We start from the raw sequence: 24,735 nt of genomic DNA on the forward strand, positions 1-24,735 counted from the left end.
CATCAAACACGCAACCTTTCATGACCCCTGTGGAATCTTTTGTCTGGCTTCTGTTGCTGCAGGTGACGAGGGCAGCACGTCCGGCAGCGGCAGCGGATGCTCCGACGGCTGCACCACAGAGTTGGTCTTTGTGGGGACAGAGGCTCCCGTGATCGGAGCCGACAGGAGCGACGAGCGAGCGGCAGCCGCGGGCAGGTCGCTCCCCCGCGGACCCTCCCTAGCGCTGGTGATGGGCGCCGTGGCGGTGACGCTCTGGGCGGCCCAGAGGTGGAGATAATACCAGAGTGGGGCGCGGGCGCTGACGTTGGTGCTGTTACAACACAGCCGGTTCCACTGCTGTTCTCCCACTGGACATGTAGAACTTCCCGGACACCTGTTGACAATGGCTTGCTGTGAGGTAGGACTGGAAGCGAGGGCAGTGCTGCATCCTGCTCGTCCCCCAAAGAATGCTCGGTGCCATCACTGAACCAGCTTTCACATCTCTGAGAAATGAAACCGTGGTGTTTTGAAAAGCTTCTGTTTTAGAAAGTGAAGCCATCCTGCGATGGTTCTGTTCTGCGGTGGTGATTTTTCCTTTTCTTTGTATGACGAAGTGAAGACAAAACCCGTTTTTATCCTATTAGTCTTCTCCCCTTCACACAAAAGGAGGAAGTCTTACTGTGTGCATGCATGGAAATGATGTTAAGTGACAAAGCTCTTTTTCTGTTTGTTCTTATGCAGGCGACACAGTGGTGGGTTGGTTGCTACAGGATTGCACATTGCTAGCTGGCGTCCCATTCGCTCATATCAGTTTGGTTCCAGGGAGTAGCAGTCCTCACGGCCTCTCTATAGTTGCACATTTGATTATCTCTAAGGAAGTGCTAACATACCGCACTACCAGAACTACTTTGCACAAATTATTTTTGTTGGCTTCATAAGTTTATAAAGCTACAGGAAATATCCACCCCATAGAGAAAGAAGATCTATATTTTCAGATCATTAAGTGATTGTATTGTACTTATAAACACTTACAGGAAGCATTTCCATGGAAGGTGTAATGTAACCTTACTAATTTAGTTAACGGCTACATTTTTATAAATGTATTATTTCTTTATTTAACCACAGTAGGATGAAAGAAAACTACATTTCTGCAGCGATGCTAAGCCATTTAACGACATTTGCCTGCTCACAATGTTCACTTTCCTGGTTTACCCCCTTCAAATCAACATGCACCCAAACAGCTGCTTTTGATTCATCAGAGGTCTGAAAAATAAACTTTCATTTATTTTCTTTAATTATTCATGGTTATGACTTATTCTGTTGTTGAAACAATATGGAAGGACGCAGGTTGTAACACCTTTCCTCTGAGCTCAGACGCAGCCCTCTGACTGACACTTCCTCACACATGATGCCTGCGTGCTGCTGTTTGGCCGGGAGGAACCGACCCGCTGCCCCTCAGGCTACAGGTACTGTAGCAGAGGTGGTCCTGTTCGCTTGCGGGACGTGTACAAAGTGGGAAACTGAAGCGAGCAGCATTGTGCCAAGATTGGAGGGCTTTGACTGCAGCTCTTAGATCTAGTGTTACTATTCATACCCTTCATACAATCTCCTACGGGTTTTGACCTCTAACAGGCTCTAGAGGCTCAGGGAGCAAAACCAATAGGTCGCACTCCACCAACACAATACAATGGCCGTGACACAAGGTCACACAGGAAAGGCAAATTACAGAAGTGTTGCAGGCGTGCTGGTGAAACCAACAAACAAAGGGGGCGAATCTTCACAGTTACACAACAGGATTTCCACGTCAGCCGCCGTTACGCTGGAGAATCCAACCATCCGATCACAGGCACCTCCAGTGGTTCAACATTGCCAGTGAGACAGTCTCTTGTGTCAGCGGGCGCCTCACCCACAGCCCATCACTCCAACAAATTACCAGCTGCTGCGAACATCACAAAGAAAGTGTGTTTGGTGTGGCATACTAAACAACGCCTGGGAGAAGGTCTCACCTCTCCCGCCAGCACACGAGGAAGCAGCATCAAACCGCACCTTCCAGAAGCAAAAGAAAACAGGCGATGCCTTAAAACATGACGGGCGCAGATGAACCGTGGAGAGAAAACTAGAAGGGACCTAATAAATCTCCTTTACCGAAGTTTGCGCTGGTATCGGGCTCATAATAGACAGCACAAGAGGGTAAAGCCTGTTTAGCTCACGAGACCCAGAGGCGCCGCACAAATCTCACTGCCGAACAGTTGACCTCTGTCTCCGCAGTCCCTGCAGAACCCGCTTCAGAGGAAAGCAGCCCAGCAGCAGCCGCCCACTCTAACCAGCATGATGCAATTAGATCAGTGATGTGCAAAGCTTAATTGGCAAAAGAGAAATGACACTGAACTGATTATCTAAACGGACTCTCTGCTTGTATCCACCTGTGTTTGTGCACATTTCCAATTTCTGAATGTAAATGCTGGATAATCACAAGATGTAAGTCTTGAGGAGGAGACTTGGACCATAGATAAAAGCAGAATGTGACAAAGTGCACTTAAATCAGACACAGCCCCACGCGGCGTCCATCAAAAAAGGAGAAATGGTGGCGTGGTTTCACTTTCCGATGGCTGGCTGCACAGTTTTTAATTTTGTCATCTCCCTGTGCCCTCATCTCCTGTACGCTTTGACAGCTGAGGCCTAACATCTGATGTTCTTGTGACATAGCTGAAAGGAAACATGCCTTAATTGCTGCTTTCCCTTCCAAAAAATGCAATTTATGCCACATATGGATTTTGGAGTTTAAAAAGTCCTGGAAACAAGGAAAAGAAGTAATCACCAGCGAAACCAAGCAGCAGTATCCAGAGACTAAGAACGTAGCGATGGCTCCACGTGATGCATGTAACAGCGGGAGCTGATGTGAGCTGATATGGCAGGAGTCAGAGGAAGCCGCGGGGTCAAAACCTGTACGAGGGGAAACAAAAGACAGTTCATATGTGTCTACATTTAAATCATCAATATCTGAAATAATAAATTGAATTACATGTATTGTTTTCTGTTATGGCTGCGCTCATCACACTTTTACTTTTACAATGGAGCCGTTGTGTTGCCTGCTGTCTGATGGTGAGAGAGCCCTTCATTACCCAGACTAACGGGCAGGAGGTGAAGAGGAAGGGCATCTCTAACTAGTTATAATGTGTGAATACTGGCAAATTAACATTAAAGTTATGTTAAGCCTGATGCAGAAACTGGTCCATGGTCCATGAATGCTCATTGGACCAGTGGATCCATGAGGCTCATGCTTGTATTTTAATTTCAGCCTCAGATACAGCTACAGAAAGCATTCAGACCCTGCACTTAGTAGCTTTTGTTGCAATTTAGCAGAAACTCATCAGCATTTTATGGTTTTTCCGTGGCAATATATAATTTGTTTTGCATTTTAATGCTAATTTATAAATTTTAAGTATTAAAATACAATATCATTGATAACGTAGGGATTGGATTATAGGAGCTGGAGGATCTGGAGTTAAATCCAGGATGTGCTGTCTTCAGATCAGTTCATCAGTGCACTTAAATGGGTCACATCGATGTTTTACATTCTAGCAGGGAGACATACAGTAGCAGTGCATTACTGTGAAGCATGGGTTTACCTTTAGTTTTAGTTTATTTGAAGCTATAAAACTTACTTCAAACGGGGTCTGAATACTTACTGAAGTGATTTTGCTCTAATTTTGAAAGTTAAGGTTCTTTTTTTCCAGCAGGTGTTACTGTAGGTGAAATATCATGTTGTTTCCGAAAACCACGTTCAAAGATTTGTGAATCTTACAGTATAATTGGTGAATTAACTGCATACACTGAACCAAAAGCAAGAGAAAAGAGATGCAGTTTAGAAGGTTACACTGTATTTTGCTGCAGGCAATCAGCGCCATATTCATTCTGCTCTGAAGTATTGAAGAAACGCTGTGGAGGCAGATATTCAGTCAGAACCATTGGTTTAGTATGTGATGGTTAATAACAGGAAGTTGGCCTTGCAGACACTGTTTGGCTTCCGCTCCGCTGCCTCTGCTTAACCACTATGTTTGCATCTGCAGCCAGCCGATGGCTGAACGCACCCGCTAAAGCCTCCACTACATCTGTGATTGCAGCAAAACGAGGTCTGGCGGACGAGGCGCGTGTTTCCAAAACGTAGCGAATACGAGGAATCGAGAAACGAGAGTCCGACGCCGGTTCAATCAGTACGAACAACAGGCTTCTCTCATTACGATGAGAAGGATGTTTCTCATTCTCCGCTGCCTTGTGTTCTTCTCTCTCTTCCTGACAAGCTGTTTCCCGACTGAACGTACAGTATCACTGTCTGAAATGCTTCAGCGCTTAACTTAATTTGTCTGTAAGCCTTTTTTCTTGTCCCATTCATTCCTCCTGGCAGTTCAAAACCCGAAAGAGAAAAAAAGAATCAAATAACATTGTGGCTGGTTGGAGTTTTTTTTTTTTTTCCTCAAACATAATGTTTAGAATAAGAGGTGTTATGCAAGGCAAGGTCTTCTCCACTTTGATGTTAACGTTTGCTGCACTTTTGTTGAAACATATGCTGTGAGTGTGGTGCTGTTGTGATTTGCAAACTCGATGACGGAAGAGCACATTGTTTTGGAGCTGTCAGTGCACGCCGCTCAAAGTGTTTTGGGGGAACGGACGTTGATGGTTATACAAGCAGACATGCCTTACCATTTTTTAAAGAACTAAATGGATTGCTTATTTGGCTTTTGTTACACATTCTTGTATACAGAAAATAATACAAAGGTAATAATAAACATTTTATTAAAAAAAAAAACACTGTTTGCTGTAGTCGTCTCTGCTCTTGCGCCCTCTCGCTCTCGCTCTCTCTCTCTCTCTGTCTTCTCTCTCTCGCTCTCTCTCAATTTCTCCCCATTATATCATTTGGAAACATATTGGTCTATATTTGCTTTTCAAAACCTTATTCATTTCATTTACATTCTAATATTCAGTCAAATATGTCACGGACACATGCTGAAGCACTCACTGGCAGAATGTATCCTTTATGAAATATTGCAGCTCTGATCCACCCTGGTAAAGCTGATTTCTCTTCAAGTTGATTTTCATAACTAAATGCCTCTTCTCCTACTTTGATCCACTTTCCCCACTGGTAAAAAACATCACCGTCAACATGAGACGAACCACAGTCCAGAGAAAAAGCAGACTGTCACACTGTATCATGAACACATGTTAATTAAGTAAATGTATTTGTCCATTTTTACTCTCAATTTACTTGCTTGTTTGTTAGTCGTTATACTTTGTATGCGCTGCAGCAGTTGGAGCAGATTCTGGAACCAGGATTTACTGCAAATGCAAATGCTCACAGCACAAAAAGCGAAGATATTTTCCTCTACATGAAAAAATTAAGTGAGCACAGTGGAGATTAATGTATTAACTGCTACCTGTGATCCGTCACCCGTCAGACTTGGCTCGGTGTCACGCGTCGTCGGGGGAGACGGGCGACCGTCTGGCGCAGAGAACAGAAGGAGGGACACCAAAAAGTTGACTGCGCCGCTTCGTTCCGTGCATCATGTGAGCTCCCACATACATTCATTTATTTATTTTCACATGACAACATCAATGAGGACAACAGCGACACATCTGAAGCAGAATTATTCATTATAATTCCTCTTTCTGTCTGTACAATTATTTATGTGCTTCAATTATGGATAAAGCAATGTGAAAGGGCCAAACCGCCGATGAAATACTAAAAGTTTATGGGTTTCAAAGACGGAGGAGCTTTTTTCTGTGGAGGCCGCTTGATAATTTTGGATTGCTCCTGGCGAAAGCCCCTGTGTCTGTAAAATACAATTATTCGCTGCAGTAATACTGTACAGTGGTTGTGTATGGAGCTGCGCCGTCTGATCTGTGGCCACAGTAAAAGAAAGTAATTGAACCCATTTGTTCAGGGTTTTTTGTTTGAGTTCGGAATATTTAAAGTTCAAGTGCAAGTTCCTCACAAGTTGGGAATTTAAAATGAATTGTGCGATGTAATTAGTAGTTTGAGTTGCAGTAAACAGATGTGGAACCACAGGGCTACGACCATCTTTTATTAATAAATGGAACTTGGGAATAAATCAAATCTTGTTTTTAGTTTTCTACCTGTGTCCAGTAAACTACAGTCAGTCTTAGGATCATAGTTATAACAGCAGCTGGAGTTTAATTAAATGATTGTTGCTTCTATTGTCTACATAAAATGTTTAGGGACACTTGTAGAGTTTATTGCAATACAACACCCCTGCTGAGCTCAATTGCCGCTAATAGATTGTCTTCTAATTGTCCTTCACAACTCATAAAATCCAGCGTTGCTCTGAAAGTAGGGTGGTGACTGTAAATATTAAGGTCTGAGGACACGGTTAATAGATTCTCTGATGACACATTTCATCCAGGCGCTGATTGTAATTGCTTTTTACATGACAAGTAATAGTGTGAGGGCTTTGGAGACGCTGAAAAATCCCTTGAAAATAGGGACCTGCGAAATTAAACCTTGGTTTTCAATTTTCACTCCCACATGGGTTAAGCAATTAAATGGATTCAACCCAGTATGGTGTAATAATACTGTACGTAAATAAGTTTTAAAGTGAACTTCAAGGATCACGATTTTCTCTTGGATGAGCGTCTTTAAAAATTTGGCCTTACACAAGAAACTGCATGAGTTACGCTTAAAAAGAAATACTGATGTTTGCCTCACTCTTCACCTTGAAACTAACGCTGCGGATTCAATGTGGCAGCACCCGCACCCGGATCCTGAGGCCCTGGTGCAACCTTGATCTGCACTTTGCATTGTGGTTGAAGGGCTCCTCTGACGCCTGCAATTCAGCATGAGTTGAGGTTTCAAAAAATGAAGAGCGTTTGCTGCTTTGTGAAACTGTCTTTATATATGTACTGTACTGTATGTATATATAAAAGAGGCTCTATTCAATCAAACCATCATCATCTAAAGCCTCTAAAGTAATGTTGCAGAACTGTTACTGTACTTGTGCAAACAGGCCTCAGGTTTTCACTTTAATTCTCCCCGTCTCTATGTGCTCTCGTCCTCTCTGCTTTTAGGATAAAGACTGAATCACCCAGAAGAACGGTCCTGCAGCGGAGACAGATGTTCCCCTCCCTGATCCTTCCACAGACAAGAACTAGTCCGGTGGAAAAACCCTCCCAGTGGGAGGTTAGTCCTGTCTCCACGCTGAAAAATGCCGAAAAAATAAAAAGACACAAGCTTCTGCATACAGCAGTGTTATGAATCATGTGGCCAGGCAACAAATCCCCCTCAGTTTGTAAAGGCTTACAGCACCGCTAGGTCCTAAAGCAAAAAAAGATACTCAATCCTTTGCCTGTTTCTGGAAGTTGACTTTCTTCTTTCTCAGGTCAAAGTTCACGAGTTCCAGACACCGTCGCCTGGACGGCTGCGAATCATCTCAGACCTTTTACTTGATGCGGTGTGTTCAGGGCACTGCTGTAATACAGTACGTAAGGATTTTACCAGTACTATAGTAGTATAGTATATATATACAACTGTCTCTGCTTCAACTTGACAAAACAGCAATAAACACATTTTATGTCGTAAATTACTGTTTAATATATAGAGATAAAACAGTAGTAATCTTTTCTAATCGGCAGAGTTAGTGAAGAACTATAATGGATTTCTGAATAAGCTTAGAAGAACTGATATAATGGAAGCCAATGTAATGTATGTGACAATAATCTAACATTTATGAATACGTACGTATTTTACACTGAAGTTCTGATCAGTAGAAACTATGTTGTTTCCTGTTCTGGGTTTGACGGCAGGCGATGGACCTTGATGAATAATGTGAAACGGGAAAATGTCCATCTATTTTATTATTAAGTAATTTTAAATATTATAACAGCTAATCTGCTGTAAGAAAATGTACGTGAGCTCAAATCATTTGTTTTGGAGTTTATCACGAAGAGCAAACATTTACATGTAGCTTGTAAATGTCACTTATTCGTCTTCACGTGTCGTGTATGATGATAATTCGGAAGCTTCCGTGTCACTTTCACTTTGTGTGCTCTGTTTCGTGTGCACCGTGTTCCCATCGGCACCTTTTTTTTTTTTAAAATGATCACAATAATATCATTAGGTGTAGCTAAAAATACTGCATCCTCACCCACCTCTGTCACAGTGCCATTTCTTATCACGCTGACTTTTGTATGCTGTGACAAAGTCATGTTGAAAGTGGCATCCAAAGCCCCCGATCTACTAAATGTCTCATTCGTATAAGCTGCTTCGTCGCTGCCTAATTAAGAAGCGTGAATAATGCACCCGCCTGTGTCGTAAATGGAACTGGCAGCGCGTCCAGCCTAGATGCACAGAATGTGTCAGCCCTCTGTCAGGAACCGGTGTTAAGCGAACACCCACCTCGCACCAGGGCACTGTGGGTAATAAAAGTGAGCAGGGGTTGATGGAAGGGTGGCAGCAGCGGAGGAGAGGCGCGATTTGAGCATGACTTATGTGATCGGAATATCTGAAATTTCGGAAGTAGGCTCGTCTGGTAAATGGGTCAGTGGCCATGGGGATGGTCGTAGTGGCAGCCATGTCTGTGTCAGTTCTGAAAAGTAGGTCAGTAAATAAAACGCACCTTCTCCTTGGCCTAAAACGTCATTAAAGTGATGTTGAAGAAAGTTATGATTCATTTCAGGTGAAGTAATACTGAAAAATGGAGCATTTCTGTTAGAACATAGAACTACAACATAGTAATAAACCAGGTCTGTAAACAAGGGGAAGGTTAATTATATTTTTGCTCCCTCCTGAACCAGACACTATTTACTGCATGTGCCTTTTCACATCCTCAGGATTAGTGACTCCCCATGAGCCTCCAGCTGTGCGCCGCACAATATTGCCATGCGTGGTCGGCGCCGGCTGACCTTCCAAGAGCTGACGTGGGAATAAAGACGATGAAGACGACAGCGTTCCTCCCTCTCGGCTTCAAGCAAATGTCTTTGTAGCAGAAATGAAGACAAATATTATGCCAGGGCATATTACTTTTAATATTTTACATCCTCCTTTAGAATTTCACCTTTCTTTCTTTGCTGTTTATTTACTTGTTTCCTGTCTTGTTATCTTACTGTACACTGATGTTCTTCAGTTTTATCTTTTTATATCATCTGCTGGTGCTTCTCATTCCCCTTTAACTGCCCTAGATTTTTTTTTAAACCAGACAGCAGGTTCATTTGACTTCACAGCAGTACATCCAATAATATTTTCATAAATGTTAGACTCCCGCGCACTTATTTCAAGCTTATTTATGGTCACTTATCCTCACACCTGATCCCAGTTCTCAGCTCATGGCTCAGGCTGCAACTAATTTAGAATTCAGGTCGAACTGGCAGACGCCTGTGAACGATGCGCTGGCAGCTCAGATATATTAAACTGAAATACAATATAAGTCATAAGAATATACAGTGTGTCATTCATATTAGATTTTAGATACCTGTTCCTTGTAATAATAATGATCCACCTACAGTATATGTGGGCTGCATTTGCATCATTGTGAGCAGGGAAGATTGAAACGGGTACTCAAATAGTATTATAATATATCATTAACCTAATCTTTACCTTGGCAGGAGAGTGAGCTCCAAAAGAGCGAGAGGAGTGTTAAAGTGATGAGCGAGGAGAGGGAGGGATGAGGGGGTTCATAGTGAAACCTGTGCTGTAGTTCTGTCTGATAATGTGGAAGCAGTGGGTGGGGAGGCAGCGGGAAAACACCATATTGATGGGACTGTTTACCACATTCTCAAAGAGGAAAAAAAAGCGGTGCAGGCGCAGCAGAGGTGAGTGTGTGTCACGCTGGGCTGTACCTTCGCTTAATGGCTGCGGGCGCGTGATGGGCTGTGAGCCGGACCGACGGGGAAGCGGGCCGGCCCGGTTCGGTTGCTCGGTGACCACGTCCACTCCAGCCGTGGAAGTGAAAGATGAAATAAATGAATAATAGAAATGAGCTCGGTCATGAATAATTGCAGCTTCTTAACCTTACTGTTAAAATCAAGCTGCGAATGTTCAGTCAAATATACCTGTGATTACCGGCGGCACGTCTGTGGTTTCACAGCCGGGGTCAATGGTAGCGCTCGACCCGTGGGCATCGCTGCTAAACGTTTTCGCTCGAGCCGTAATTGTATTTGTGCGTCCTTCCCCATGCACAGCGAGCTGATGCGGCCGGGTTTGCGTGGGAGGCATTTCAATAGAACTCCACGCAACCCTACACAGACCTCAGACCTGTGAGTGAGCGACGGACTTAACACGCAACCTGCACATTTACAGTACGACGTAGTGAGAAAACTCGCAAGTGATGACAAAACACACACAAAAGTAGATGCGTTGGCTGTTGTGCTGGTGATGTACAATACAATCAGGCCGAGAGCTGGCGACTCTACTTAAAGGATGCATTTGCATAAGACTGCATCTGTTCACTTTATCATGTGAGAACCCGCATCCTGATTTTAACACGCTCACCTGTGCCATAAAGCTCCGCTGTTGTCATGGAACTATTAAAAACGCATTAGCAAGTTACAGCCCAGCGCTGGGCGCCGTGTTTCCCCCTCACAATGAATGTGACCGGCACATTATCACCGTAGGGCTCTTACAGTGATTGTTGCTTTCAGTTGTTTGAAGGGATTTGTTGAGAAAAACAAATCAGCAGCCGCACTATTGAAGAACAGCAGAGTTTTAGGCACATTGGTAGCGTCAGAACACGCTAAGCATGATGTTCAGGTACTGTATCATGTCCTTAGGAGACCTTTCTGATAATGAACTAAAATATTACTTCAATTCGGCAAAAAAGCATAGTTATTTCAAAACCACATATTTGTTATGATGAAGGACTTAACCTCTGGGGATAACGAGCATCTGTACAAAACACCATGACACCAGAAAAACTGACTCAGATGAGATGAATGTTAATAATGTTCTCTTCATACCATTTAGTCATAAGGCCTCAAATGTTAACACAATTACCTTGGGAAATTCAATGTTATCGTACTTAAACCTAAACCTCCTTCAAATATAAACGACCTCACTCCCATTTCATCGCCATTCATCTCCTTGACTCATTCCGAGTCATGTCCAGTGTGCACAGCTAAGCTTCTGAAAACACTGGCTTCACCGTGAACAACTTTAACAATGATACAAAGCTCTGGGTGCATCTGCGCTGCCATGATTAAAGCTCCTGTCTAAGTCGAGGCTAAACGTTAGCCATCGTCAAGGTCGCAGTAATAATTTTGAGTGAAACAGAAACCTCGACGGGAATATGAAATTAATCTCTGTATACGTTTAAGCAGCGCTCAGCGCCGTGCTTCTCAGAGGGTCCCAGGAGTCTCTCTCACTGTGCAGAGATAAAAGACTCCAAAGACAACGGTTTGCAATATCTGAGGCTTTACCTCGGAGACACCAGTGTGTTAGAATCAGACTCATTCCAGCACTACGACTGCAGCTCTTCAAACACCGGCTCCGCCGTTTTTACAGTAAAATGCAGGTTTCATCAGCGTTTCCTGTTTTCTGTGCGAGATGAAAAACAACCTGATATATGTCCAGATCTCACAGCTCCCTGAAATGAATAACGCCACAATAATCATAGTCTTTGAAAATGATTTGAACATTCCACAGGATACGCAGTGGAGACATTTGTTGAGCTATAATGGTTCTGGAGCTGTTCGTGAGTCAGACAAGTTGCACAGATCCCCTGAATCACACATTGACTCACTGCTAATCCTAAGTTTATTACTGATTTCATGCTAAAGACAAAGCCAATCTTGCAGCTTCATGTGTGACTGCTTTCACTGTTTGATGGTGGCTTGCACTCTGTGTATTTACTGTAAAAACTATTGCACTATTACCCCATTGATACAGTAAATGGGGTAACGCAAAAGCGTCCATCCGTCATCTGGAGGGTCAGGAGGGTGCCAGCGCTGATCCAAGGCGTCATCAGGCGAGAGGCCGGAAACATCCAGCAATTCACGTCACGCCCTGTATTTTAAAACCGGAATAATCAATCAAAGATCAGTGTTTTATTCACTCATTTAAATAGATATTTTAATTACATGTTTCCTAACCTTTAAGACAGTCTGCCTCTATAAATATATCTATGAACCATTTTCTTGTTTTGTGTTTCAAATTCCAGCATGAGTTATACAGTCATTTATACCAGAGAAAAATCATTTCAAGGCCTTGAGAAAAGGATTACAGATCTCAGCAGGCTACGGGACACTTGGGGATCTGTGGGAAACAGCTGAGGGGCGTTACTCGATCGAGGGACGGTTAGTGTGCTCTGCTTGGCACTGGAAGCCACTGGGAGCCTAACCAGGAGCAAGCCAAACAAAATGGATGGATGACAATGGGAAGCCCAAGAACACTGATGGAGAAAAGGAAGCATGTTGGGTTACATGACTATCGCAAACAGAATATGAAATGGAAAGTGATGCAGCATCAGTCGGTGCAGGGAAACCGTTTGTGACAATGGCTTCATGACTGAAGCCTGAAATATCAGATAAAAACTTGCCCAAATAGGTTGAACTCTTTGCTAATGATTGAGAGAATCACCCGTAACCTGACGTCTATATTTAGCTTCGTCTCCTTCGTGTCTGCTTCCCAACAGTCCTCACTTCAGCGTCATTACTCAGTAGTCGACCTGTGATTTACTGCAACTTGCTGGGCTGAAGTCGCGCCTCGTCTCCAAGTCCATCACTGACTACATCCATTTCAGATTCTTGCCCCCAAAAGGAAAGCTTTGCATAAAAGACGATAAATTCAAAACAGAGGAACGACAACAATAATTAATCTTGAGCGTAGCATTTATAGACCTTGAGACTGTAAAAAGCTGGAGGCAACGCATGCGGTTCAGCTGCTCCGGCAGCTTGAATTCATAACGTGATGAGGCCAAGCTCCAGGTGGAAACGGCAGCAGATGAAACAAGATGATGAACCAAGCTGTAGACGGAGACAGTTTGCCTTTACCCTTAACAAAACATCCTGCGTCTGATTGAAGCTCAATTCAAATTCATATAGCATTTCTCTTTCAGCGTTTAGCTGATGAAGCAGATCCCACACTATTTCATCTATATAATACAAATGATTAGTAACGTAAATTAATTTCAGATCATCTTTTTAATCATGTTTATCATTATAGTTTATTGCTCATATAAGGTGTCAAAAACTTCTGTAAACATGAAACCAACACAGAAATTCCATCTTGATCCACCATCAAATGTTGTGGGTCATTTTTACAGTAGCAGTATGCGTTTTTCTACACTTGGGGCGCATCTGTACAGCTTCACAGGCAACAGTTATTGCAGCGCGGCCGAGGACCCGTCTCTCTTGGCCGCTGACCAGACACAGCGCATGTGAAACAAATTCATTTTCCTTCTCTGTGCACAGAAACCTGCCGGCATCGCACCAGCAGCATGCAGTCGGAAGCAGGTAGAAGCAATTGGATTCTTCCTCACCAGTGGCTCCAGGAGCTATAAGTTCCTACATGGGCCCGCGAAGGGAGAGAGGGAGTGAGTTTGAAAGACGATAAAAGACTCCTGAGGAAAGTAATCTATTCAAAAAAAAAAAAAAAAGAAAAGAGAGGAGTATGAATTTGCCCTCGCTCCCACCTGTCTGCTTCTCCTTTCACCGCTTCTCTTAGCAGGAACATCAGAGGTCAGTTCTGGACCAGAGCTGTACCAATTAAATGGACCCAGGACAGCATGGCAGCCATTAACAGTCACAAGGAGCAGATGAGTCCAATTTCTTTGTTCATACAGAACTGGCAAAACACGGAATACAGCGTGTGTCTGTTTGATTCATAATGAGGACGAAAGCAAAGTGCTTTGTATTTGGTTCTGTGTAGAGCAAACGCACATGTGGAGACTTTTGTCCTCAATGTAAAACTGATCTCACAGCTTCTGTAGAACCCCATTAAATAGAAGTAGAACCGGCGCCGAGTCCGTTAAAGTGTGATATGCAGATACAAATCAATGTGCAGAAATACAATTAAATTAGTACCGAACTTTAAATATATACGTTTTAGAACTTTTTTTTTTTCTTTCAAATGGCTTTTTATAAATAAATCATTACTGTTAGAGAAAAGTCAGGAAACTGGTAAAAAAACATGTTACTATCTGTAAAGCTGAGCCACTGAAGCCCCAGCGTCTGGGACTCACTCCTACCGCGTCCGGCACCGTGTGGAAGTGACGTTCCCTGACGTACTGGAGCTCCTTCATTTGGGCATAAATAAGCTTGAAATCAAGTCCTGAAAGTTTCCCGCTGCAAAAAAAGGCAGCTGTTACACGGCCAGGAACACGTGTAAACAGGGCAGCGCCAAGACCCAGATGGCGCCCGTCAGACGGAGGCCCCGGGACTGGCCCTCTGCTTCCGAGCCGTGGGCAGGTGGGTGATGATGATGATAATGATGATGTTTGTGATCGCCGGTCACATCTGGACTCGCTGAGGAGAGAGCAGACACCGACATGTCAGTCAGAATGATGCTCATTAGGGTGAGATCATCATGGAAGACGCATGGCAGCCTGCCAGGACCAAAATAAACACAGGAACAAGCTCTCCGGACCATTTGATCCTGTTCAAAACCCCAATCTCAAAAAAAAACGGGTTCACATTTTCAGTAAATAGTCTGCTGTCATCCATCAACATTTTATGTTAATATTTTACTGACAATAACAGATAGAATGGGCTTTGTTAGGGTTTAATATTACTAATTTATTATTAAATACCTAAAATAGACAAACGCAGAGACAATATGTCAACCATCAACCCGGAAGCTGTAACTACTGACTAATAATAGACACAATGACTGTGAAGCACCTTCCTACTGACAGAATGCGTTTCTTCTGTCGGATACATAATCGAAATAGGTTTTTACGCAAACATCACACATCTGCCACACGTGCGACGCGTTACTGCTCCCACTGAACTATTTCGGGACTCATTTTCCACCTGCCTATTTATAGTGAACCCATGCAACCGTGGGTTGCGTTCATCCTCCATGTCTTTCCCTGAGGCGCGGCGGAGAGCATCTTATGTGCTCCTTGGTGTCAGCAGCCATCAGACTAATTGTTCTAAGTGCTACGGCTGGAAGTGTACGGTGTCATTACAAAATACACAGGACCAAAAATAGGACTAGTTAACTCTTTACATGACATACAGTATTTTCTTTCATTTCTCTATGACATGGAAACTGTGGAAAGACCATTATGCTTCTGTTCTTATTCAGATTTAGAAAGAGGTGAGTTTTTTTTTGAGCAGATCGAACTTGTGAAGCATATTTCAAAATGCAACCAAAGCCCCAGGTTCCAGTCGGTGTGTGTATTTGTGTGTGTGTGTGGCGTGTAGATGACTGGGTGCATGAACTGTTCCTTTATGAGCTTGTACACGCGTAATCTGCTGTCGGGTCTCGCTTGTCCTCGGCGTCCTGATTAAATAAAGCTCCACAACAAACAAACACGCTTAGGTGATGTCATCCTCATCGCGCTTTCGCCCAAATCCAATGGTGCCATTCTTTCTAATGGCGCCTGTGCCCATAGGTAAATAGTAAATGACACAGTGCACGGTGTGTCACTGGAGCGGAAAACATCTGGAGCCTCTGGTTCATTCCGCCACCGACTCCTCGCGCTGGTTTCACCGTTTCCTGCGAAGGGCGTCGTCAAACCCAGCGAGGCTGCTGAATTAAACATGTTAAGCAAGAGCAACATTAAACCCAGACAACATCTTGGAAATGCAGTAAATGAGACAATGAGAAAAAAACTCTTTCTATTTTTTTCCTCAAGCTTCAAAATAAAAGCCCCCAAACTGCCTGGACTCAGACTCAAGTCTTCCTGCTCCACACCTTTTAAACTGCACCTCCACTGCGACAGATATCAACTCAGACAACTGCACGGCGCCGCCTGTCAACGTCCGTCTCACTGTTTACACCTCTTTGGAGCCCTCAAGTGTTGAGGGGGGAAATGAGTGAGGCGGCGAGCCCTCTTTAGCCCCGCTGATGTCACCTCAGGACACCCCAGACTTCATCCTGGCTCATCCCCACAGGGAGAGAGGGCGGCTGAGCCCCAATAAATGACCTGCTGCTCTGCCACTTTCCAGTTTTTCACTTAGGCCCAAGGGTCATAAGTCTGTCGTGGACGGGATTACTCTAACCCAGACCCTTTCAGAGTCTATAAAAGCCCTGTTATCAAACTTTATCTTACTAGCAGAAAAATAAGACCAGCTGCAGAGGTCATTTGTACTCTGTGGACTCCACTCGGTGCAGCCGAAATAGCCTGTAATTCCTTTTCCCAGCAGGCTCACAACATTTACTTACTGTTTGTCTGCAAGAATCCCTAATATCGTATGTAATGTATTCAGTTATAACAATAAAGCTGGAAAAGTATTAAATGGATTGCTGACACGTGTAGAGTCACACGCAGAGTTCTCTTTGAGTTCAATGTTTTCAGATGTGAACAGATGAAACTAATCTTAATCCATTAATTAATTGATCATATTTTTCTTTACAGTAATTAGTCAAATACAACTTAAGTTGTATTTTTCATGTTTATTTAACCAAAGTGAAGCCTAGAAACTGGCCAGAGTAGCCACTGTTTCTTGTCTGACTTTATCCGGCTCCCACATTGTTTTCTCCGTCTCAGCCTTTGTGCTTTAGATCATCGTCCTGCGTGACCTGATATCAGCCAAGCTTGAGCTGTCGGACAGATGGCCTCACATTTGCCTCTAGAACTCTGGGTGGATTCAGTGACTTTCAAATGCGTGTTTTGGCCCAACACGTTGCTGGGCCTTAAGGCCAAGCGGTTCCACTCTGGTCTCATCTCTCCATAGGACATTGTTCCTGAAGCCTTGTGGTTTGCTCAGATGCAGTTTTTCTCAGAACCTCAGACGTGTTATTTATAATCAGAAGAGGTTTTCTCCCGGCAACCGCTCCAAACAAAGCGGACCTGCTCAGTGAGGTCTCACATTTGGCCGTTTCATTTTCCTGCATGTCTCCGAGCATAGCACAGTCTGGCCTTGGGCCGAATGCGTGTCCACTCAGGGGAAGATTGACAACCGCGTTGGATGCTTTCTGCCGGTGAATATTCTGTTTCACAACTTTATACGCCAGATTGTCTGGAAACAGGATGGAGATTAATGGGAGAACCAGCAACTGCACAGTATGAGTTAAAGTGTCTGGGTGTGGTCTGAGATTAACTGCCTGCTGATTCACTGCAGAGGAGTCCCCAGGCTGCTATTTGAAGGTACACAGCTCCCAGCTAATCCGTCTGAGTTTATACCCAAGAGCACTGAACGTCAACACTTCAATCATTTCCTCCTACTGGAGCTTCATGGTTCGAGGTAACGCAACAACAAGCTACGGACAGAATGACACAATGTATCTCTGAGTCCTGCAGTAACAATAAAAATATCTTCCCACCGCCCAAACCTGCAGGGTTTTTTAAAGGAAAGAACTGAACATATAAGGTTCAATAATTAACAAATTAAAAAGACAACATTTGTCTTGTTTCCTTTAGTAAATTTCAATCTTAGGCAACAAAGAGACATATAAGAAGTACCGGGTCCCAGAGCCGTTGATGCCCACACGGACCATTCTCTCATGTCTCAATCATGTTCCAAATGATCGCACTTTAAAACCCGACACTGCTTCCATTATGTGACTCGCGCGCTCAGCGTGAAGCGAGCGGCAGGATGGAAAGCACCTCCGAGAGGCCGGTCTTCCAAGGAAAACAACGGCATCCGTCATTTCCCCAAATGACGTGAAACATCTGTTTACGTTCAAGCGACAACGATCTCGAGCGGCCGTAAGACTTATTACCGCTGTCTGTCACGAGCCGAGGAGGAAATCGAGCAATTACCTCCTCGGCGCAGGGAGGAGGCGGCGCCTCAGGCCCACGATCGCCGCTCGTACTTACAGTAGTAAAAAAACGCTCAGCCACTGTAGCATCTGTGCTAAAACGCTTCATACCCTCAGTGTAACACACGTTAACTGACAGCAGCACGGAGCTGCAGCACATTACACGGGCGTACGTCCCAAAGCAGCTCCTAAGTGCGCTCGCGATTACGTCACGCGGATGAGATCCTGTTTAATAATGCACAACGGGCCTCTACGCGCGCGGTTCTCTAGGGTGACGCCCGGAACGTCCAGACCCACGCTCAAAAAAAGGTACGATGCAGTATGTGAGGCTGAAGGATGCAGAGGAGGCTGCGCTCGGCAACGCAGCATCCAGCTGTGCATCACAAACAGGCTATAACTTTCTCAAACTCCCTTCAGTAAGTTGATTGCCTTCATCTGGCACATTACAAACAGGCGTGTTACACACTGTAATATCTGAGTATTGACAGACTGTGGTGCAGTTATTAGCTGCTGAACCCTCTGGCTATTGGACCATGTAGGAATGATAATGAGGGTCCAGATGCAGGACTTGAACGTTCCCTTCATCCCTCAACACGACAACCTGACAGGGAAACTCATGGAACGGAAGTATCCACAGTCAAAGGAAATTGGGATTCCAGCATTTAAGAGCTTTAGTGTCTCTCTGTTTGGATCTATGAGCAACAAAGCTTGAGAAATGTCTTGGGCGGTGCTGCAGTAATAACATGTTGGTAAACCCTCAGCACCGAGGGCGAGATGTTTAAAAAGGTGCTCGGCCCCAAGAAAGACATGGGTCAGAAAGAGACTCCACGACTGAAGAGAAATCGATACACGCTGATTTCTGAGGACTCGGACCGACGATGATCAATACGGCACTAACTGCACCAGGAAAAACAGCACAGCTGCAGCGGTGGAAAGTGCCTTTGTGTCCACATCTCCTGCAGCTCTGCAGAAGTAACAGGGTTATTATGAGCCGCTCCAGTTTGTCAAGCTTCTGCGCATTACGGTCACAGTTCAGCCGTTTTCAGACTCATGGATTCATCTTCAACACAAAGATCACAATCTGCATCTCGCCGCAGGAACGCACTGATCATTTCCATGGGTTCTTTCATGTTACGCTGCTTTTGTTTGAAGATCTGAAGCCATTTGACACCAGGAGAAAATAAATCGCACGTACAGAAAATCAAGAGGAATCGAGGAGAGGTCAGAATGTTGCTTCTACAGCAAGGTCACAATGTTTGACAGGTTGTTATTCTTTGAGATCAGTCCTTTTATCTCAGTATCAGCATAAATATGAAATGAATCCCCGGTCTGGAGATGATAAACACGCTAATCAGCCTACGTACATTTGTGCAAACCTGCTTTTCCGAGGGAGCGCTGGCTTCCGGAGCGCTCGCTGCTAACTCCCTCCCAGTGTGGGAGCTTCAGCACCATTTAACCACATTGATTTCTGTGTTATTTGACAGCGTTGTTAGGCCGCCTGCTGCCAGAAATAAACCTGAGTATTGAACCTGAGAAAAGTCCTAGAATCTTCTTTTAAGGCCGGTGTGAACACGGGAAGTTAGAGGGATTACACCAGCATTACGGGAAATAGCGTAAAGCAGCGATTGGGTTTTCTAATCCTCCTTTTCCTAAAGGTTTGTATTTAGTTTAATAGTTAAGAGGGGGAGTGAATATTAGTCCTGCGTTCAGACTCAAAGGTTAATTTTTAATCCTAAATTTAATGCAACAATGGGTGTCCTCCTCCCTCCCGTCACCTCCTCATCAGCCTCCTCACTGTCTTCTCTGACAGCAGAGCGTGTGATTTCACAACTGCCAAATGGAACGTGGAGCCTCGCGCACGAGCTGCGGCGGCAGCTTTTCTGGAAAAAGGCAGACGACGCCTCCCGTCGGCGCAGAATTAGAAGCAGATGACAGAAAGAAGTGGGAAGCGAGCGTGAAGGCGGCAGCCTGGGACTCTATTAACGTTTGGAAGTAGCGTCAAACACACAAGACAATGGGGAAAACATTTGCAGATGTTTGATAAATCGCAAACAACAAATACGTGTGGCACGAGCAGCTGCCGTTGATAATGATGACGCTGATACAAGTTGTCTGGCGCGCGTTCGCGTCGAAGACGCTTGTGCAGGTTGTTGCAATTTGACTTTTTTATTAGTGTTTTTTAAACAATGAAGAGAGCGTGAAAAGCATTCTTTTGTTGTGTGTAGCATTGATGGCAACCGAAGGTGCTCAAACGCTTTCATCAGAGGTGCTCATGAATGTTCCATATGTTCAGGGGTCTGGACCGATGCAGCACAGAGAACTAAGGTGAGGAAGTTGCTAAAACAACAATAATATCTTAACAGGAAGCTGCAGCAGCCTGTAATGAGGAGCCAGCTCGTCCATGTGGCCACAACAATACTTCCCTGTTACTGTACATGTACAGTAGTAAACGCGCTGAATTGATTTTCTTTTCTGGGCTCTTTCTCTGAGTCTGGTGTCTACTTCTGCTGCGACTTTATGTTTGATCAAAAGCGATTAAAGTGCCCTCAGCTGCTGTAACAGCTATCGATCAGCGGCCGCGATGCCTTTTCTCTTCTTCACACATCAGATGCATTAGATCCTCCCAAACACCAGCGTTCCAGAAACAGCTTTTTTCCTATTTTCTCCTCCTTCGGCATCTTATGGAAGATTTTCTTCAACCGTCCGTTTTCAGTCCGGGGCAAAACTGCTAAATTCAGAAAGACGCTTGAGCACAAACACATCAGCAGCCGAGACGCTTTTCTGCCCCACGTGCACGTCTTCATCTGAATCTACATATTGATTCCCCTCGTCGCTGCTCAGACTCGTATGAGAGCCCATAACGCGAGACGGCAGGCGTGTTCACTGCATCTCCCTCCCGTTTAAAGGCGTCCTCACTCCCACCAAAGGTGACACGGGCTCCACCACCGTCGTCCTCTCAGGTGTCTCCATTAATCTTGTTCATAAAGGCTTAGGAAAAGAGCGCCTTATTTCTGAAAGCCGTCCACATCATTTGACACAAAAGAAGAGTGTCTCCATCAAAACCAATGCTTCTGAAGCTCATCCTGTCCATCAGGATGCGACGTCACAAGGCCTCGTTTAGGTTTTTACTCAGAACAGCGGTTATGTCATCAGCTGTGCGAGAAAAAACAGCTCAGCTGGAAACCCGTCACTTTTAATGATGATCCAAGTACAAACAAGAAAGGGTGAATTATTACTGGCACACGTGCTCCTGTGTGAACGCACGCGGGCGATCGGCGCGCGGCGCGAGCAGCGGATCAAAAGGCGCGTGCTCGTTTCTGCAGCGGCCGTTTTTCCTGCAGCATTGTTTTGTTTACACGAGAACGAGATCAACAGAGGAGAAGCTAAATGAAGAGAAACCACCTGAGACCTCTTGGAGAGAAGGCTGAGTGCTCCGTCCTCAAACTCAACAATTTAATATCGGCGCCGCGCTGAAGACGGCATCCCCGTTCAATTAGATTCCGCCGCCCAGAGAAGGGGAATAAATTAAAGTCTTTACACACAAATATATTATCGCTTCGCACAATTCCATTCATTTACATCATCTGTACAAATGCGGCGTTTAATGAAAAGCCGGTTTAAGACGACAGTGAGTTTGTATTATTTGGTGTTTTCCTCCAGACCCGTGGCTTTTATACTGTAGCACACACACACACAGCAGCAGCAGGTCACAGCAGCCTGATGCACAAAAATTCTTCTGCTAACATTCAGTTAAAATATAATAAATATAATAGAAAGTGGAATCAATTTTCTGCCTCTCTCTAACTTTCTCCTAAGTTCAGCTTGGTGACACCTGTCAACTGTTTGATGCCAAATTTACTGGCTTTCTTGTCCCCTGCAAAGCAAACGGCGACTGGACAGGTTGGTAAACAAGCGCACACTGTGTTTACCGCCAACACGTTGCATCACGGTCTGTGTAAAGAAACCGCCGCCTCCTGCGGCCGCTACCGTCTGCCGTCCGTGGTTTAAATAACTAAAACAGACATAAGTTTGTTCTCGCAAAATAAACATCGTCGTACAATCTCCTAATAGACCGATCACCTTGAATCAGGTCAAACCGCCCTCGGTCTGATTTAATTTACCTCCTCTGCTTAAAGCTAAAGTCTTCCAAACGTCTGGTCTGACCCCTCAATGAAGCCAGAATCCCGCCTGTTTGTGCCGTTATAGAGAAAAGCAGGATCGATAGAATCTAATTTAGGGCGGGGGCATTATTCTAAAACACAGAGCCCAGTGCATGTCTGCATGAGGCCAGCAGAATGATTAAGTGCCCTGGTTATATCCTGTATGGCTCTGCTGCACATGCCACAGTGAGAGTGTTCCTGCCCTGGATCCCATCACCCCAGCCTCTATTACATCCTCAGAGCAGTCAATACCGGGCTCTGACCGCCAGTCACTCACTCTCAGGTTGCACACGCGGGCAGAATACAGATGAGCCGGGAACACTCACAGCTCTGTAAACGCTGTGTCCACACCCTGCTCTTAGCGGCCGGGCGTCTGGACAGAGCTCTGCACACACAACTTTGTGTAGCAATGAATGAAACTGTCACAGCAGCTGTCACAGAAGTAGAGTTTGTGTGCAGATCTTCAACGTAGTTTAGACTGATCTTTATGCACCAACTTCCTGTTGATGATGATGTAATCAGAAATCATCTGAAATGTTGAGAACAATGAATGACTCATTCGTTCATTAATAATGAAAATATTCTGGACTTAGGAGGGTTTGATGAACTACTCACACGCCGCGCGTCTTGGATTTGATCTTTTCATCATTTGTTATGTTCATGCTCGGCGAGTGCTGAAAACAAGCGCGTTAATATTGTATCACACAGAGTCAGAGTAAGTTAAAACGAGGAGGGGATGCGTTTAATATTTCATGCTTTCCTTTTTTTTCCCCACCGAGGAAAACAAAACACACAGGCCTGATCAAATTGACATGTTCTGGTAAAGGTCTTTGCAAAAGCTGCCCTGCTGCTTCCTGGCTCTGTCCTCCTTCGCCAGCAGCAGCAGCTCTTGCTGAGAGTTAAGCTCAAGTGAAGGCAACATGCAACAGCATCAGGTCCACATAAACAGATAAAGGTCATCCTGTTACATCGTCCCTCCAATTAATAGTCAGTACTAAATAATACTGGACTCCGACATAAGGTAACAGGTTTCTGCCTCAATTGTTTTATTAAGATGTACATCTAAGAAATGTCTGATTTATTTTTCCTAATTGTTTCTTTTTTGGTTGTACAGTATATATTTAATGTAATCCAGCGTTTTACTGGGTCTTTGGGGGATAATTGTTCAGTGGGTGCTTAAATGAAGGCGTCGTTAAGCCTGCTCACATTTCCTGTGCGATTCAAAATGTCATTCGTAACTATCAGTCAAACATAATAAGAGCTTCATGTAATTACAATGTGGAAATGCGTTTTTGTCATTTCCTGTGCGGCCGCGTTTACGGGACGGCGGACGAGAACTGGGAGGTGCATCCCAATGCGTGAGCCTCACGCCGAGCTCGGCATCAGCCGTCAACACTGAGCTGTGTACGCAGTAATCACACCATCACAAAAGAGATGATTAAAGGAGGAGGCAATTGTTAACTGGAGTGGATCGCCATCAGTTCGACAGCTTCTAATGAAACACCTTGATCAGGAATTATTTCACAGTTTGAGTAATCAGCTTGTGTCAGCCTTGAGACTTTAATGAGATGTTTGCTTCAAATTATACACTACCTCAAAGGTGGATCTGTTAGAAACTCTGTAAAGACAGCCTGCTAATTAGAATGATCACATCACCACCACATATTACTCTTTTCAGGCAACACAATTTGCATAATAAGGATTTTGAATTTGCGCTGTTCCCTCCCTTATTAACCTTCCATTAACCTTTGGAAAAACAAAGGCAGCTCTGAGCATTATTCCCTGGGATCACACACCAAAAGCCTTGGCCTAAATTCATCAGACCAGCTGTGGAATTGCTTATGGGCGATTAGGCCACTGATAGCGCTCGCCTCGCTGAAGATAAGGACCTCATAGAAACAGCTCAGCAGCGAGAAGGTTATAAAACAGCCGCAGCTTCTTCTGAGGCCCCGTGTCGCTTTGCTCACAGGTGCTCTGTGTGAAACACTGACAGTGGGAAAAAACAACAGAAAAGACCAAGTACGGAGGATAAACAGTGGCTTAACTAGAAAAAAATACATTAGAAATGACTTTAGAAAAAAAGGGAAAAATAAATATATATTTTCTATGTTCTGTTCTCGATGCAGGGGACTGGGGGCTTTGGGGGTTCTTCAGGGTCGGGACCGTCAGTACTTGGGTTCCAACCATCAGCCACTAGCCGGTTTGTGTAGCGCCCTTTCGGTCTAGTGCGTCTGCGGTTCCCATGGTAACGCTTCCCTTTGGACAGATCACCAGGCCTGTTATCCTGGAGCCCACTTGGTATCAGATACACCTGGTTACACTTGAGTCCGGCTCAAGCCACAGTCAAAGACGTTTTCTCTAAAGTTTTACCCTCAGCGGCCGTGCAGTTTGATGCGAAAGCATTCAGAAAACAAGCCAATAAATAAATAAGTAAATAAGAGAAGGCGGCGTGTCGGTCCCATGTGTGTTTTCTTTTTATAGAGTAACAAATTTCATGCTTGATAGAACAGATGTGCACAACTTTTAAGCTACTATTATGGCAATTATATGCAAATCCTACAGCTTTGAATATAAATAAGTATTTACTTGAGTTGCATTTCTTGTCTTAGCGCGTACAAATGACTCCGCTAGCAACAGCATCAGCCTGCTGCCACTTGACGGTGGAGTCCAGCTTGCTCAGGGTGGAGAGTCCTTCAGTGAGACTGACAGTGAGGTGAGTGGGAT

The 24,735-nt window shown here is 44.5% G+C and overlaps 2 protein-coding genes across 8 annotated transcripts in view; one reads left to right on the forward strand and one right to left on the reverse strand.

Moving 5' to 3' along the window:
- LOC114851904 (glypican-6-like) overlaps positions 1–5,000 on the forward strand; it is a 148,928-nt gene extending 143,928 nt beyond the window's left edge. For 2 of the 6 annotated variants that reach the window (XM_055507307.1, XM_055507308.1), the window contains one exon: positions 63–5,000. In XM_055507307.1, the coding sequence (XP_055363282.1) occupies positions 63–277 (215 nt within the window). In that variant the 3' untranslated portion in view covers positions 278–5,000. The remainder of the gene's footprint in view (positions 1–62) is intronic. The other 4 variants (XM_029143783.3, XM_041070004.2, XM_029143778.3 and 1 more) reach the window with 2 other exon arrangements.
- An 8,103-nt stretch (positions 5,001–13,103) lies between these two features.
- Positions 13,104–24,735, reverse strand: part of gpc5a (glypican 5a) — a 77,929-nt gene continuing 66,297 nt past the window's right edge. The window contains exons 9-10 of one of the 2 annotated variants that reach the window (XR_003785395.3): positions 13,614–14,445; positions 13,104–13,485 (exon numbers count right to left, since the gene is read on the reverse strand). Coding sequence is in view for 1 of the 2 variants with exons in the window: in XM_029145006.3 (XP_029000839.1) it covers positions 14,285–14,445 (161 nt within the window). In the remaining variant the exon portion in view is untranslated. Of the gene's footprint in view, positions 14,446–24,735 lie in introns of both variants that reach the window. The other variant, XM_029145006.3, reaches the window with a different exon arrangement.

This window comes from Betta splendens, chromosome 3 (genome assembly GCF_900634795.4).
Source record: "Betta splendens chromosome 3, fBetSpl5.4, whole genome shotgun sequence".
Classification (NCBI taxonomy): Eukaryota; Metazoa; Chordata; class Actinopteri; order Anabantiformes; family Osphronemidae; genus Betta; species Betta splendens.